The sequence below is a fragment of the Protopterus annectens genome, chromosome 12.part0 (genome assembly GCF_019279795.1).
Source record: "Protopterus annectens isolate FY-2018-M chromosome 12.part0, PAN1.0, whole genome shotgun sequence".
Taxonomy (NCBI): domain Eukaryota; kingdom Metazoa; phylum Chordata; order Ceratodontiformes; family Protopteridae; genus Protopterus; species Protopterus annectens.
Genome location: NC_056746.1, coordinates 1,028,231,723 through 1,028,249,071, shown reverse-complemented (window position 1 = coordinate 1,028,249,071; position 17,349 = coordinate 1,028,231,723). Strand labels below are relative to the sequence as shown.

General features: G+C 37.6%; 1 protein-coding gene across 1 annotated transcript in view; it reads left to right on the top strand.

The window, feature by feature from the left end:
- The window catches only part of LOC122816948 (formin-like protein 13), a 1,087,038-nt gene that overhangs the window by 896,548 nt on the left and 173,141 nt on the right, over window positions 1–17,349 (top strand). The window contains exons 13-14 of the mRNA XM_044090042.1: window positions 9,824–9,953; window positions 10,041–10,073. Of these exons, the coding sequence (XP_043945977.1) occupies window positions 9,824–9,953; window positions 10,041–10,073 (163 nt within the window). The remainder of the gene's footprint in view (window positions 1–9,823; window positions 9,954–10,040; window positions 10,074–17,349) is intronic.

Sequence of the window (17,349 nt, the reverse complement as noted above, 5' to 3'; positions counted from 1 at the left end):
GAAGTCTCTGGGACAGGAATCTATCCCTCCAGCATGTTCTATTTATTGTGGTGACAAGGTTTAGGTCCCTAGAGCGTGTAGCTTGGAGGGATTGGGATTTCTTTAAGTGGAGCATGTCCAACAGCTCTGGGTTTGACATAGTTTTGTATGTTAGGCAGAGATCACCTCTGAGTAGGCGATATGCGATGGAGTAAAGCTGGTGTTTTTTGAGATGGTCTGCGTAGGACATCTGTTTGAGGCCAATAATCCTCTTTGTGAGGTATTTCTGGGGCCTTTCCAATTGTTGTAGATGTCTTGTGAGGTATATACCAAAAGGGGCGTTGTACTCTATAATGAGTCTAATGAGTGATGAGTAGAGGGGAACAATGACCTCTTTTTTTTTTTGATGAGAAACCTTTTGTGATGAGGTGAGCCACGTAGAAGGATTTCCTGACCACTGTGCCGATGTGATTATCAAAGGAGAGACTACTGTCCACCTGTGTCCCAAGGTCTGTTATCACACTTTCGGCATTAAGTAGACTACCACTTATGTGGTAGTTCATGGTTAGAGTTTTTACCAAAGGGGATGACAATACACTTTTTGGCATTGAGCTTCAGGCCATGGCTTTGACACCAGGCATCTGTCTCAGTGAGGCCCTTTTGTAGTATGTCCACATCGTTAGGAGTTTCGATTATGGCTCCTAGTTTGCAGTCATCTGCAAACTTTGTTAGCCAAAGACCTTCTGTGTTAGTCTGTACTTCGGAGAAGTAGATGCCAAACAGAAGAGGACCCAGGACTGAATCCTGTGGTACTCCACTTTTCACTAGTCTGAAGTCGGATTTGGTGTCTGCTACTTTCACAGTGTGGGTCCTATCCATGAGCCAGTTGGCAACCCATCTTGTGACATAAGGATTTATACCTAGTTTAGTGAGCTTATCTATAATTCCAGAGTGGGGGATGATGTCGAAAGTTTTGGCGAGATCTAGATAAGCTGTGTGAACCACCTTACCCTCATCTATGGCTTTGGTGACTGCTTCAAAGAAGTCAATCAGGTTTAGGAGACATGATCTGCCTTTTACAAACCCGAACTGGGTAGGGTCCAGAGTTTGGAGATTACCAATGTCTTTTTTATGAGTTCCATGATGATACGTTCCATGGTCTTGCAGACCAGGCTCGTCAGGTTAATGGGGTGGTAGTTCCTGGGGTCCGTCGTGGCTCCCCCTTTGTAGAGTGGGATAACCATCACGGTGAGCCATTCAGTGGGCATAAAGCCTGAGGTGAGGCTATGATTAAACATGGTACTTAGGTAGGGTGCCAGTTCATTCTGTAGTTCATGTAGAATGCAAGCTGGGATATTGTCAGGTCCCATGGATGCTGTGTTCTTGGCTTTGGAGAGTGTGTTTTTTACCTGTGCAGCCATGATTACAAGAACTTTGCATTCTTCCGGTATAGAGATGGGCCCTCTAGGGGGTGAGAGGGGGGTAATGTTAGCACTGAACCTATCTGCCAGGATGTTGGCAATATCAGTTGGTTCTGTATATTTAGTGCCATTGTGCTGTAACTCAGCAGATCTGAGTATTGCCATTGAGATTCTTGACATAGCTATAGAATGCTTTGTGGTTGTCTTTAGAGTCAGTGGCAATTTTGTTTTCGTAACTAGCTTTGCAGGATTTTATGAGGGATCTCAGCTTCTTACTGAGGTTTAACAGGGAGTTCCTCCAGTCATGGGATTTTACTCTTTTTTGCAACATTTTCTTTCTTCTGTTGTAGAGTTTGTTTATGGCAGAGGGCCACCAGATTGGCTTCCTTTTTTTGGAGGACAGCATCTTGGTTCTATTAGGGATAGCATGATCCATGCACTCGTGTAAGTGCTTATAAAGTGCATTTGTGTCGGATTCAGCAGTCTTACCTCTATTGTCTGTCTGCATGGGTGTCATGAAGTTTGCCACTTCTGTCTTAAGAAGTGTGAAGTTGGCTTTGGATAAGTTTTTTATGGTGGTTTCCCTAATTTGGGGTGGGGGCGGGATATTGATGTCTAGGGTGATTAGCTTGTGGTCAGATCTGACCAATGAGGACTTGACCTCTGGTGTGGAACACTGGTTGCCCATGTTGGTAAAGACCAGGTCTAAGATATTGCTGCCCCTGGTGGGGGTGTGAATAAGTTGATCCAAGGCATTGGAATTTATGAATTCCAGAAAACGTTGAGCAAAAGAGTTGGTACATGAGTAGTTTTCCCAGTTAATGGTGGGATAGTTGAAATCACCAATTATTAGGGTGTGGGTTGTACCCTAATACTTTCCAGTGTATCAAGAAATGAGGAGTGGGAATCCTGGGGCATGTGGGGGGTCTGTAGCAAGCTACAATTTGGATTGTGGTCTTGCCCAGAGTTAGTTACACTTGGATAATCTCAGATGCATTATGCTGTGCAACTATCCTGGAGGTGTGGATATCCTTACTGAATATGGACATGCCTCCACCTTTAATGCTTCTTTTTGGATTAGGTGGCCGAACAGTGTGGCATGAATTATAGCCTGGTAATGCAGGGGTGCTGTCTGGAGCTTTGAACCAAGTCTCTGTCACTGCTTAGATGTCGATGTTCTCCATTTTAAGGAGTGTCTCGAGTGAGCGCATTTTGAGGTTTAGACTTCTAGCATTGAGTAGCATTACCCTCAGATTTTGCTTGCTTGTACCTGTTACGGTGGTGAATTTGTCATTTGAACCTTGCCTAAAAAAGGCAATATAGGGGTGGCAAGATCCTTAGCCAGTATCTGGAATCCCAAGGGCGACAGGTGCAGGCCATCTCTGGCAAAACATCATGGTCTGTCGATCATGTTGTCCCAGGCAGACAAATACTGGATCCCCTTAGAATGACACCAGAAGCTTAGCCAATTGTTGAAGTCAATCATTTTGACCTTGTACTGTGGTATCATTCTGGGTGATGGCAGGATGCTACTCAGAGCTAGGGTCATACCTGCCTGGGCTGCAAGATCGGAGAGCTCCTCCATGTCTCTTTTCATGTAGTCCAGGGAAGTATATCTCAGGTCATTCACACCAACATGGACAATGACAGTATCATATTTGTACTTGTTGTAGAGTGACCTGAGTGCGTGCATTATGTGGCGAATCCTGGCACCTGACAGGCAGCTGACAGTAACATTCTCTTTGTTTAGCCTGGTGAGTGGAACATTAGTGTGCCTGACTATAGAGTCACCTATGACTAGAGTGTTGGGTATGGTTTTATACCTTATGGGCTGTGGTTGAGTGGCACACTGAGTTTGTGGGCTATGTGTCATTTGGTTTGTGTTGGGGGGTGGAGTTTGCTTGCGTTTCTGATTTGGAGGTCCCTGATGCTTGGGCAGGTTTTTATTGAGAACCTTAGCGAATGTAGGTGTGTGTTTTGTGTTTCTATGTGTGTGTTTTGGTGGTGTAGGTTTTGAGGGACTATGTGATGAGTGTGGTGTAGTACAAGTGTTTACCTTCTCCTCTTGACTGTCTAGTCTAGTCTTGGGTGAAAAGAGCTTTGCTTCCAGTTTGGCTATATAAGTGCATCTCATTGGATTACTTTTCGATGATGTGTGTAAGGGAGACTTTAGAATGTGCAGTAGAAAAGAAAATGACAGACTTTTCCATGAGAATATAGCATGTATGGAGGTGGAAGGTGAAGCAGCTGTGTGGGGCAGCTGCAATTTGTGCACATCAGGCAGGTATGACAGAGATAGTATCTTCTTCAGCTGCCTGATATGATGTGATGTAATGTGAGCCCTCTAAAGGTACAGCTGTCATCACATGGGATTCTAACCTCACGTAATGTATCAACTGTATCATGACAAAAACACAAAGCATTCTCACCATTGACCACTTCTAACTATACACCTGCCCAGCCAGGAGAAGCTTATGGGGCCAAATTGCTATTTTTTTTGTATTGTTGACGAAACAAATATGAATGTTATGAATTAATACTGGAATGCTGTCTCTCTAAAGCAGCCATTTTCACTTGTTGTTGCTGCTGTGTAGTACTGACCTAGATTTGTCTCAGTCCAAAGCTAGGTTCATGTCCTTTCTAACTCACAGTCTCCATAGTACATGTCTGCTGAGTCTTTTATGTCCAATTTCAGATCAGATAAGACTTGAACAAATCTCAGTCTAGCAGTTGATGGAAAGGTTCAGAGTATATACCTGTATGTCACATGATGAGCTGAAGCTGCTGAACATTTTTTTCAGAAACAGTCCCCAAATATGAACTCATTTACGGCAGGCATTTTTTAATGATTACTATGCTAATGACCTCAGGGGCCATTTTTAAGCCTAACCATACTTATCAAGGTGAGAATAAAACCCTACACCTTGTGTCTGTGAGGAAAACACCTCAACTATTAAGCCAACTTCTGATCCATGAAGCATAACTCTCAACTGTCCAGATTTTCACAGAATGTCCAGATTTTTGCTTCATATTTTTATTCTGTTTCTCATAAAATTGTGGTTTTCTGGCAAATCACTGGCAGATCATTGAGGACTGAAGTCAGAAAGTAATGGCATACATTTGAATTTCAGACTTCATATCCTTCAAAACAAATAATGGTAATGCAAAACCTGTTATTCTATCAACTTTCTAAGCTTATAAGAGAAACACTTAAAAAGTGTCACTATTTTTGGGCCTTTGACCCCCCCCCCATTATTTGTGCCTTTGTTGAGATTTCTTGCTCTAAGCGATTGAGAGGTATGCATAACAGTGCCATTAGTGTATCCATTACAAGCATGACCCCCTCCACTATGTTGAGCTTCGGCGCAGACAAACTCATCTCAGCAATCACTGGTGATACAATTAGCATGCATTTGACTTCACTAGCTCTTGTAGCATCACCTTGTAGAGCCATCTCTTTACCCATAATTATGTACCTCTTTAACTTCATGACAAGCATGTAGCATGAAGATGGGGAGATCTCACAAGGTGCGTGGTAAAAGAAAACCTCACCACCTCACTTCTGACCCCCCAACCCCCCATACATCATCATATAATCTGCATTTGTAATGCTCTTTGGTTCTCATCCATTCCGAGAGCACCATAAAGTCTGTTGTTATTATATGGCTCATGTTCTTCCCCCACCATGTCTTGAAAGCATATAGAATCCATCTAGTACCCTTTCAGACCATTAGATATTTTGTAAGTATATGATGATTTGTCCATTCCTCCATGGCTACAGGCATCAGCACAATATTGTTCTTTGTTATTGGTGTGTTGTTATTATCTTGTTTCTTTCAGAACACTCTAGAATATGGGCAGCTCTTCACTCAATATTGTCATCAATATTACTAATCTGCACTTCCTTTTTGGGGTTCCTGACTTATTTTTGTGCTTATGTCATGAATCTCCCTTCCAGCCTCATTGGGTTGGGATCATCAGGGATGAGGCTTACGACTCTCAGAATAGGGAGCCCTTACATTGTGGTACACAAGCCACACCCACTTATGGGGCCAAATTGCTACTTTTTTTGTATTGTTGACCAAATAAATATGAATGTTATGAATTAATACTGGAATACTGTGTCTCTAAAGCAGCCATTTTCACTTGTTGCTGCTGTGTAGTACTGACCTTTCAGATAGCCCTTCTTATATCTGCTTATGGAATATTCCATACACACACCTACCTTTTTATCCACTTTAATTCCTTACTTTTTCTTATTTTTCACTTTATCTTTCTGCTTATCAGTCTGGTTGTCTGTCTGTGCATCTATCTATCTATCTGTCTATCTATCTATCTATCTATCTATCTATCTATCTCTTTATTTGTCTATTAAACTGGCAAACCCACAAGGCAGAACTGTTTCTGGTTAAGTGATTTCCTCGGATCTATACCCTTTACAGACCAAAGAAATAAGACTGCAGACCAGAGGGGGAAGATAATTCACAACTCATAGGCTTAACCTTCTTCTTGGACTGCCAGATAGTACATATGCCCTCTCATCTTCCTTTTCAAGCAGCTATGCTGCAGATGCTGGGATGCCCTTCTTGTAAATTAGAAATAACCATGGATGATTTTGTTTGTCAGATTTTTAAATAAATAATATTACATAAATCTACAAAAAAAAACCCAAAAAAAAACAAACAAAAGTCAATTTCAAGCTACCTCAGGTGATCTTAAACAGGTACTGTCATTCACGTAAATATGTACTGCAGTTATCTCATCATAGCTTCCTACAACAGCAGTTAATGCAAAAGAATGAAACAAATGCTTACATGCTGTATTCAAATGTTACATATCCCTCCACACAAAAGGCAACATTGCCTTGGTTCCTACTTTATTTTATTTATTCATTAAACAGGGTGGTGCACTAACCTACATGAATCTATTTCAGACTCAGCCAGGGAAAGATGTCTGCTGACATCATTTAACTCACAGTCACAGTGTAGGCAAATGAAGACTAAGGGGACTCAAAACCTGGTCTATGAGAAGCAGCTTGGTAAAGGCTCATAACCTTAATCCACTGTGCTGTCACCATTTGTAAGCTCTGCTTTCTGCACTTTACAGCACTGGATAATTGGACTTAAACTATGAGGAGAGTGCGGTGAACTCCTACAGCCAATACTGCAGTATGGGCATTCATCATCCTGGGCAGTCCACTATCTTCTTTAAGACAATTTGACCCACACATACCTCTTAACTGTCCCTAATTTTCTGGGGCGGCCCTGATTTTGACTCTAGTTTTAGGTCTGCCCCTCTTAATCCCTCTTTAAACTGGTGACTGTTGGAGAAAAGGTGGTGAACTGCACTTAATAAGCAATTAGAGATATAGCCTTCTTTTAGTTAAGAAAATATATATTCTTTCACATTATCTTATTCTATCAGTGTCTCAAGTTAATAGTGCTAATATTTTAAAACTGTCCCCGACTGTACCTATTATTTCTGGATTTGTCCTTGATTCTGTTGAGGTTTTTCCCTGACTGGTTGAGAACTATGCCACCCACCCCCACCCGCTGCATCATCATACTAGCACAATATCTTTTAAGCTGTAAAAGTATCCCACTTATGACATCATAGAAATAGTTATTGTGTGATGCTGTTTCTAGTCTCCCTGGGATAGGCTCTCTTGTTTTCATTGTGGCAATCATCATTCCTAAGCTCCAGCTCAAATTTTACACTGCTCTGCCTTCCAGTATCAGCCTCTAGGCATCCAGCTCTTAACTCATTCCTTCCAATGGAGCTCTGGAGGTTTAGGGTCTATATTAGAACCACAAAAACTCAGTTCAGAGAATGGCATTTTACATCGAAAATGCCATTCAACCAACTGTTATAGTGAGATAGCGGTACAGTGATGATTGGAAAATTTGCCCTTCCCTCACTGTAGTGCGATCTTGGAGTTGGTATATATAATTAGAGCTCCCCACAAAAGCAAGTTTGACAAATGGCATTTTCGATGTGAAAGCCGTTCGCTGAACTGACTTTTCGTGGTTCTAATATAGACCTGGAAGTTTACCCTGCAACTTCTAATGGGCGGAGCCTAAACATTTTGATAGAGACAATTATTGTCCTCAAACTTCAAACAGATGTCCATATCTCTGGAATCATAGGGGTTGCTAAAGAAGTATAAATGGTAAACTCTTCAGTACAAACTATTTTTATAGTAATAGTATTCTTAAGGTTTTAGGTCTTAAACTGGATTTTAAGAGACACAATAAACATGGTCACTAATATGTTTATAATATTTTGTCAATGGTTTACAATATCTCAGCAACCACTCAAGTTACACACATATTTTAAGCATATTTTATTCACCCAGCTGAGAACTTTCTTATGAGGCTAAGCAGCAGTTTTGTTTGTGCTATTTGGTTGCTAAGATATTTAGAAAAACATGATATTTAGGGCAATATAAATAAATATTATATGAACAATTAATTTATATTCACCTGCAGTAGACAGAGGTCAGATATCTATGCAGTTGTGTTTGCCATTGTGTAAGCTTTAAGAAATTTTTTTTTAATAATTTGTATGTAGTATGGTTTTGGAATTATTACTGAAATATGAACAAGCAATAGTTGAAGCCTAGAGGCGTCAGTAGGACGTAACTGCAGACACACCTGGAGGCTTCAACAGGCTATAATAAGTTGAAGCAGGTTTTCAAAACAACTACAATACCATCTCAGCAAGGAGTATTTACAGTTTACCACTGCATTAATCTGTTTGTATGCAAGACCATTTCTGGTCAGTCCTAGTAGTTTGCTTACCAAACAGCCATTTAATGCAGTCATCTTGTCTATGAGCCTGTCAGCCTGTCGCTGGACAAGGCATAATTAGGCCTTTACTCTAGTACATTTTGGCTTCACAAGACCACTGGCTCTCCTGCATGGATTATGGAAGGAACAGTTTTAAGAAGATAGATATATGATGGCATGTTCCCTATAACAAGATCTGGTGTTCCAACAGTTCCTTAAATATCAATGCCTTTTTAGTTGCACACTTCATATTTCCATTATATTAATCCTGTTATTGGAACCTTTGTAAGCAAACCTGTTCTGCACTCCAGTTAACTAAGTCTAGATGATTAACTCTAATTATCTAACTCTTGCCATGAAGAGAAATAAGTAAATAATTATAACCTGTGAAAGGTCATGCAGTTCCACAGAAGACAGCTCCTAGTAATGAGTGCCAAAATATAGTGACAACATCATTAGGACTTCTAAAAATGAGTTGACGAGTGGGTTGGTGATAAGGCATTTTGGACTATTACTACTTGAAAACTGGCTTCTGATGATCTTATCTGGGGTTGTTAGCCATACCGTTACACTAAAACATTGATAACATATGGCGAATGAGCATCTTTGATTAAAACCATAAGTGAAGTTAAGGTTCTCAAGTCAGTGACAACTTTTTTCATTTTTTCAGACTTTGGAGAAAATAATAGCAACATACCTTTACTGCAAACAGCTAGGCACGTTCTGAGTTTACTGCAGATGGATTTTTTTTTAGTGCACCATTTACTTGGTGAGCAAGTACATAAAAGGCCAGTCTCACCTGCAGTACACAGACAGAAGGTGGTAGAACATTACAACATTGAATTGTCCGTGCCCACAGGACAACCAAGCTGCAGTAAATGACACACATTTTATTACTTCTTATTTGAAAATCTTTTGTATTGCTCACAAGAAATTGCATTTATTTTTTCATTTGATTTAGAAAGGGTCATACAAGGAAATTATACAGTAAAGTGACACATAGTAGTGTGTCTAGGGACTCTTCTCCATTGTTATGCAATACATCAGAGACAGGATTTTAAGTTTGTTCTGTCACTTCCTACAGTAAGATGCTGCACTCTTTCTTCTTTACTTGCATCTTATTGTGCATTCAGTTGATAGCACTGAATTATCACATTAACTGCATTACCAGTCCAAAGCTGTGAATAGCTGTCTGCAACTAAATTAAATGGCAGCAAATCAAATTAATAAAGTGGAACAGCTATGGGAGCACAAAACACAGTCAAATAATCTAGCCTGACTGAGTCACACAAATATTAATAAATGATAAATTTAGAGACACACATTAACCTCATTTATATGCAGTGGCACTTTTTCCAGTAAAGATTTAAACTCTCAGAAATATACTGCATCAGAACATGTGAGCAAAATTGCCCTTTTAGTCTAATTTAATTGTAATTATCTACTTTTCAAAGTAACACTTTGTATAGTTACGCAAATCTATATTTCTGTAGAATGGTGTGATTTGGGATTTATTTAAACTACACTCATTTATAAATTTGAGTTTGAATTTTGAATGTAGAGGCAGCAAGTAGTGTAGAGTTTAAACTATATAAAATGTAATATCGCAGTGATTTCTCTGAATTTTCTCTGCAGTTAACTCAGTTGCGAGGAAAGGAGAGAAGGTTCACCTTGCTCCATGCCCTTGTGGAACAGATCTTATTACATGAACCTGACTTAGCTACATTTTTTCAAGAGTTGACAGAATTTGAGGTGGATCCCAGTGGTACGTGGACAAAATGTTCTTTAAATTGATTAAAAAGTACTGTATGCTCTTTTTATTTAAAGTTTCTTGTTCTTTTTTGTTTTCCAGCATCAATAAAAGGCCTTATTGCAGAAGTTGATGGTATGTATAAATTTCAATGACACTTCCATATTATATAATTATTTTTGATTAATAGTTTGCATTTAAACTTTTTATCTGTTGTGGTGTAGTGCAACTCCCTAACCATATACATGATGTTATTAAGTATGAATGCAGCATGCGTGTGTGTGTGAGTGTGCGTGCGCGTGTGTGTGTGTGTGTGTGTGTGTGTGTGTGTGTGTGTGTGTGTGTGTGTGTGTGTGTGTGTGTGTGTGTGTGTGTGTGTGTGTGTGTGTGTGTGTGTGTGTGTGTGTGTGTGTGTGTGTGTGTGTGTGTATTTCCATATGTGTGCGTGTCCTTCAGTGGACTGGTGTCCCATTCAGTATTAGTTCTCTGCCTTATATCTAATGAATAGTGGTACAGACTGCAGTTCTCTTGCAACCATAAACAAGATAAAAGAGATATCAAAAATGAATAGACAAATGTTTTGTTGAAACACAAAAACAGGGACTTGTTAGAACGCAAGGAGCTCTTCCCTCTTACTCTGAATTGTTTTATTCCTGTATGAATTTCTGCATGCAGTATACACATCTGATTTCTTCATTCCTGCTTCTCTGCTAAAATTAACTGGTGCTTCCCATCACATGCATCTTAGAAGTATGCCATTGTTTTTGCAGAAAACTGTTCATAGTGAGCACTCTATCAGAAAACATGTAAATCCATGTGCCGTTCTGAAAATCAAGTGTCCAGATTCATGGCAATCCATAGGTTTGCAAGTTTATTGGGAAACCAAAGCTCATGGTGACAGCTGTAGATGAACCTGAAGTGTAAATGAAAAGTACATACTTCCCATAATCCCTATGACCTGTATCGAAACTAAGCAGTGAAGATGGATGTCTAGTAAAGCTGGTAAATTGCTCTGTAGTAAAGCAGTCCTGGTAAAAAAGGTTTGCATTTTCTAGTAAATTGGTCTTTATAAATGAATGCACTTTGTTTTAAGCAGTGTACCCTTAAGAACCATTAGGTAGTCTTCAGACCCTAATATTTACACATATTCTCAACCAAACACAGATCTTCCCTACTTGACCTGTGAGCCTCAGGAAAAAAAAGGATAAATGCCTTTACCTCATACTATAACTGAAATAATATCGATTGTTTATCCTTTTCATGAGCACCCTCTCTATCTCTATTGAGTTCACCAAGATAACATGTGCAAAACATCTCATTATATGGAATGAACTGTACTGCGGGTGACGGGAACAATGATATAGGATCTGGGAAGTAGAATATATTCTCAGGAACATATATGTCACAGCACCTCTGGACAATGAAGGAAACATTAGCTCCAAAAAAATGCCATTTAATAAACATGGCAAGGGTCCTAACAGAGGTACACCTGGTTAAAGTAGAGACATTTAGATTATATACTCTCCTAGTACAATATGCCCCAATCCCATTGACTAGGCATTTTTTTAAATAGTGAACTTTGAGGCATTGGCTTGACACTATGCATTAAATGCATCATAAGATATCTCTTGCTTGCCTGCATCTCTTGAGCTAGTTAAAACCATGCACAGTTTACTGTAATCAGGAGATTTGCTTAATCAACATTTAAAATCAATAGTTAGGAAATATGTAAAACACACTAAGAATCAAAGGACCTAGCAATGAACCCATAGTCACTTCACTAGTTACTTCTGTCATAGAGTAAGAAGTGCCAATAATGCCACTCTTGTTTCTTTTTTCATTGTGAAATATTCTGTTTCCCATAATTCTCTTTGTTTACATGGTAGACTTTATTCATTTGTCCTTTCAGCTGTATGACTTAAGTCCATTCCTTCTGTCTACACACATTTTGTGACTTTATAGTAAAGCTCCAGTATGGCAAGGAAATGGGCAACTTAAACAAGATGCTGGGCAGTAGAGCAAGCATCACAGAAACTGAAGGTCCTTACTACACTATGTAAGGTCCTGGTTAGAGCCTGCCTGAAATGCAGTCTGCATTTCTAGTGACTTTACCTGAATAAGATATACACTAGAAATGGTTCAATTAAGGGAAACAGAGCTGGATTCCAAGTGTTAAACCTGCTTGTCATAGATAAAAAGCTCAAAGATCTCTTGTGAAAACTTTAGTTAAGGAAGGAGTCCTTCTCAGATCTATGATTGCCAAATTCATCCCACATATGTTGTTATTAAAATGTCTGGGCAAATCCTCTTCTGCAAATTGGTAATTCTGTCATCAGATTTCATAATGTCCATTCACAGAATGTAATGGAAAAAAGGGAAGATATGCTGACGTTGGCAAAGTCCCTAAGAAAATGTGGTATTAAATGCTACATTTTATTTCCAGCAAAGAGGGAACCAGTACTTTTCACTCCTTAGAAGATACCCTTTCCTTTTTTAAATCTAAAGAACAGCAGTCTTTAAGAATACATGGACTGGACCTACACAAGCTTAATTGAGACAAGCAGAGAGACCTGGATGGAAGACTTTTTGTTCTAAAAAAAATATAAAAAAGACTAATAAAATGTAATATTAATAAGTGGACTAGTATGTTTATATAAATAAAGTATTATTTTGTCTATCCAGTAATGCAGACTTCTGTATGGAATAATTCATTTTTCTGTGAGACTTGAAACTACAGGTCTTAAGAGTCAATTTTATTCCTTCAAGTGGTCATCTTAAATATAACACAGCTTTTCAGGCTGTGTCCTCTTTCCTTTAGGACAAACACTATTCTAGTAATTTATTAATGTTCCTACCGATTTTCCTTCTACCATAATATACCCATTTGAGATTCAGAAACATGCCTGTCCTGATGAGGATCATTGTCAGCTAATCTGCATGAATCCTGAATCACAGTTACGTCTGTTGTGATCTGTGTTAATCTGCATGTCGTGGTGGAAAACTGCTGTTCTTATAAGCAGTGGCATTCCCCCACTCTCTCCGTCATACACACAAGTACACAACCATTAATATGCATGCACGTGCACACACACACACACACACACACACACACACACACACACACACACACACACACACACACACACACACACACACACACACACACACATTGTTTGGTAAACTATGCCTGCCCTAGGTAAGTCCTCTTTGTTTTAACACATTTTGTTTACATTTATAAAGTTTATTTTATATGTATATATCAATTCCTTAAGGAAGGCTGTGGTGGTGCAGTGGTTAGCGTTGTCACCTCACAGCAAGAGGTTCTCTAGTTCAATTCTCGGCTGGTGTGCCTTCTGTGTGTAGTCTGCATGTCCTCCTCATGGTCAAGTGGTGCTTAAAGACATACAGATAGGTGCATGCATGACTGGGTGTGCCTTCTTTGAAGGTTGGGCATCAGGCTGGCACCTCAGCACCATAAAAATTCTCTGCCAATCATTAGCGGACTGGAGTTCTATTGTGGTGACCCCTAACCAGAAAAAGACATTAGTGCATCACTTCCTTAATGAGGAAAATATTTTTACTTAGTATTTTAGCATATTCTGTTAATGTAGAAATATACTATTTTATAGCAATTTACATTTTTAAGATGCAGTATTTCTCTCTCCATGATGTTGAATTAAGAGATTTACACGTTTAATACACAAATCATCTTGTTATTATACTATTTAATGATTTTAACAGTTTTCTGTTAAGATAACTCTTTTTTTCTCAAACTAATCTTGAGCTTCTTCACTTTTTAAAGCAGTCAATTTATAATATTTTACAAGTTCAAGATAAAAAAAAGTAGTTGAATCACTCTCTGAATTTTCAATGCACGATAGTAAGAACTTCCAGAGTAGAGCTTCTTGTTTGGTATACAGTGGAACACAGAAAGAATACGGTGAGATTATCCATTTTATATACTCTTTTATTTAACTGGATAGTCATCTAATGTTATAAAATATATCTAGAATTACTTAATTACTTGTGGAGATAAGTTCCACACTAAAAGAGGGAGCAGATCACATCATAAGTGGTAGAAAACAGAATACAAACAGATACAGCATGATTTGTATTTGAATGCTACTCATATGTACTATTATGTCTTCACATAATAACTTACTTTTCTTTCCTCTTTCCCAGTGTAAAATTTAACCTGATTATTTTAAAAACTGCAAATAGAAAGCTGTGAGTCCAGATCTTTTTTGACAGATGGGGCAGCCTTGTATTTTACATGCATTGCCAGAATAGTATTTTATTTGTTGTAATTGTGAATATAGAACATGTCAAGTATATCCCTTAATAAAAACTTAGGCTGACTTATAGTATTCTCAGATTGCTTTTGTCTCCAAAGACATCAACCTTTTTTAGCACCAGATTACTTTTTAGGCTCTGTGTTTTAATAACATGTATTGAAGTAGATAATATTTTCTCTGTGCAATTTTGTTGGCAAATAGTATTTAAAGCAAGAATTTATATGATTTAGACATGCAGATAGGGTTAGTAAAAGACTGCTATATAAATATCTTTAACTTTGCATATATAAGGATAGGTAATAGCTCCTGATGTCAGAGTAAATGGCATATAACTTTACTTATAGACCAGGAACAGACTAGAAAATTAATAATGAGTGTTGAGATTAGATTTAAGCCTGGCAAGTTAATGCAGTCGATTGAAACCATGAACTGTTGATAGGCTGTTTCTTGTTGTCCAGGGTTTTATTCCCACAACCTTCATCTTTCTGCTGTGTCACCAGGAATGGGTCACTTGACCAGACAATGCTCTGCATTTTTTATGAAGGTGGAATGATCTCTTAGATCACCTCCTTGACTGTATGCCTTGTGATTAACTATGAACCTAAATATTGAACATATGTTACAATGGAAGCAAAATATTCTATGTGGAGAGATGAAGTTAAAACAGATTTTTTTTGTACTCATTGATGCATATTAATTAAGATGTGACTGTGTATGCTCTGAATATTCAGAAAGGGTTATTAAAATATTATTGTATGAGTAACTCTAGCTTCACATAATGATAGCTGGAACCCCTGAATGTCAGAACAAATTGCATTTGGCTTTGCTTGTGGGACTTGAACAGACTATAGAGTTGGAGAGAGTTTGACATTTGATGGTTGGTGCAGTTGACTGAAAGTGTGAGTTATTGACTGGGTGCTTCTTATGGTCCAGGGTTTGAGTCCCAGACCCTTCATCGGCCTACTAAGTGTCTACAAGTGGGTTGATTGGCTTCACAGTGCTCTGGGCTTTTTGGAAATAGGGACAATCTCATTGGCCACATAACTAGGAACTACCAATGAAACTAAAGATTTAACAATGTAGGTAATTTTTATAATATATTTATAACCACTCTATATAAAGCATTCATTTGATGATACATATAGTTGTCTACATATTTAAAATAGGGGCAAGTAGCATAAATGGGTATAAGAGATAAAAAAAAAATGAAATGTGTAGTTTGAATGGGATTTATATTCAAACTATTAACTTTAAGTTCCATGGAGGGGGACTGGTTTACTTTTAGTTTAGTTATGTTTAATATTGTTAACGCTTTGATTTTTCTGCCTCATCAAATAAAATGCATTTTTCAGGGAATAGTTTTCCTTTAGTTTACATGCAGTCATTATTCTAAGCATCTGGGTTACTGTGAAGATCATGGAATAGTAATTGGTAAAAGTAATATGTATGTATGTGACTGATATGAAATGCCTTCTTTAAAACGTGCTTGTTGACAATAAGAGGGGTGGTTTGTATATTTTGCAAACTTATAAAAACAAGTGGCTATTTTACAAGAAACTCATTTATTGCAAGGTGAAAGTAATAGATGTAAAACAATAGAATAAACAGTAAAGGCAACTTCTAACTGTATAGATAAGAGAAATTGCACAGTAAGTATATGGAGAAAGTATGTTACAATGCCTACAGTTATTGAGTTGTACAGTGATGATAAAGGTATGATGTGTATGGTCATTATTAAATATCAAAAAATAATATTAACTTTAGCAAATGGGTGCTGGATTACAGGAACTGGAGATGAATTCTCTAGAAATTTTAATTTGTAATATGAATTGGGCAGTATAATAATGACAGAAGTTGCAGGAGACTCTAACTTTATATTTATAGAAAATGATATTGGTGCAGTTAAAAAACAGAATATGTACATCTGCTAAGACTTTGGTACACTTTGATTTACTTTATCTTATCAATATTAACAACTTTTCAGAATCAAATTCTTTGTTTTACATACATGAATGCTATAGATTTAGTATGTACTCAAGAGCTGACAAGTTATTTATTTCAAATGAATTTTTTAAAAAATGACAGGGTAAAGGTCAGAGCATCCTCAATGAGACCACAATGCAATTTGCTTGTGCAATGACAATAAATACAAAATGTGGTGCCTTATAGTAGACTGCCAGCTTATATAAAAAAGTTAAATGATTTTACATTGTGGTTTCATAGATTCATAGATTTGTACTAGGCTAACTGCCCTTGCGAGCCATTTTAAGCCTAGCCAATTATCCCCTGTGAGATTCAAACCCTGTACCTTGTGTTTGTAAGGCAAACACCTTAACCATTAGGCCATCCTCCCAACCCCTTTTTTCTAACAGAAATATAATAATTAGCCTTCAGTAATAAGGGTGGAACTGAATACAAACATATTTATCTGTATTTTGTATTATAGCAAAAGAAAGCAATGGGTAATGACATTGAAATTGCAAGGAAAGATGGGCAAGATAAAGTTAAAAATACCAAAAGGTGAAAAGGGTCTATTATCAAAAAAAAAAGATGAATGTAGAGTTATAGAATTTCTTATTGCATAAGGTTTCAATTAGTTTTGAAAAAGTAAAATGCCATTCTTATTCTCTAGCTCCTAATGGCTTAAATATGTTAGCTCTTAGAGCCAAAATGATAGCAATAACTAATCACATCAACAGTATATCTATCCCTGATAGTAATAAGAGATATGCAGAGATGAAAGAAATTCTGGACTGCTTTAAAAATGTCATGAGAAAATTAATACACAAAATAATAGTATAAACAGAAACAATTATTTCTATCAAAGGTTGAAGGAAAATAAAACTCCAGATGATGATGGAATATATGCTGAACTGCATAAAATATTACATCACGATGTTTTATCTCTTTTGTAGAACATATTTACAGCAATTAAAACTACATTTAACATATATTCATCATGGAAGCATAAAATAATTTCTCCCTTATTGAAACATGATAAAGATCCAGCACTATTATTTTCTTTTAGACGTATTTAATTAGTGAATGCTGATTACAAAATTATGTCAATCCTTGCCAATAGATTAAAAAATACAATAGCTACATTAATATAGGAG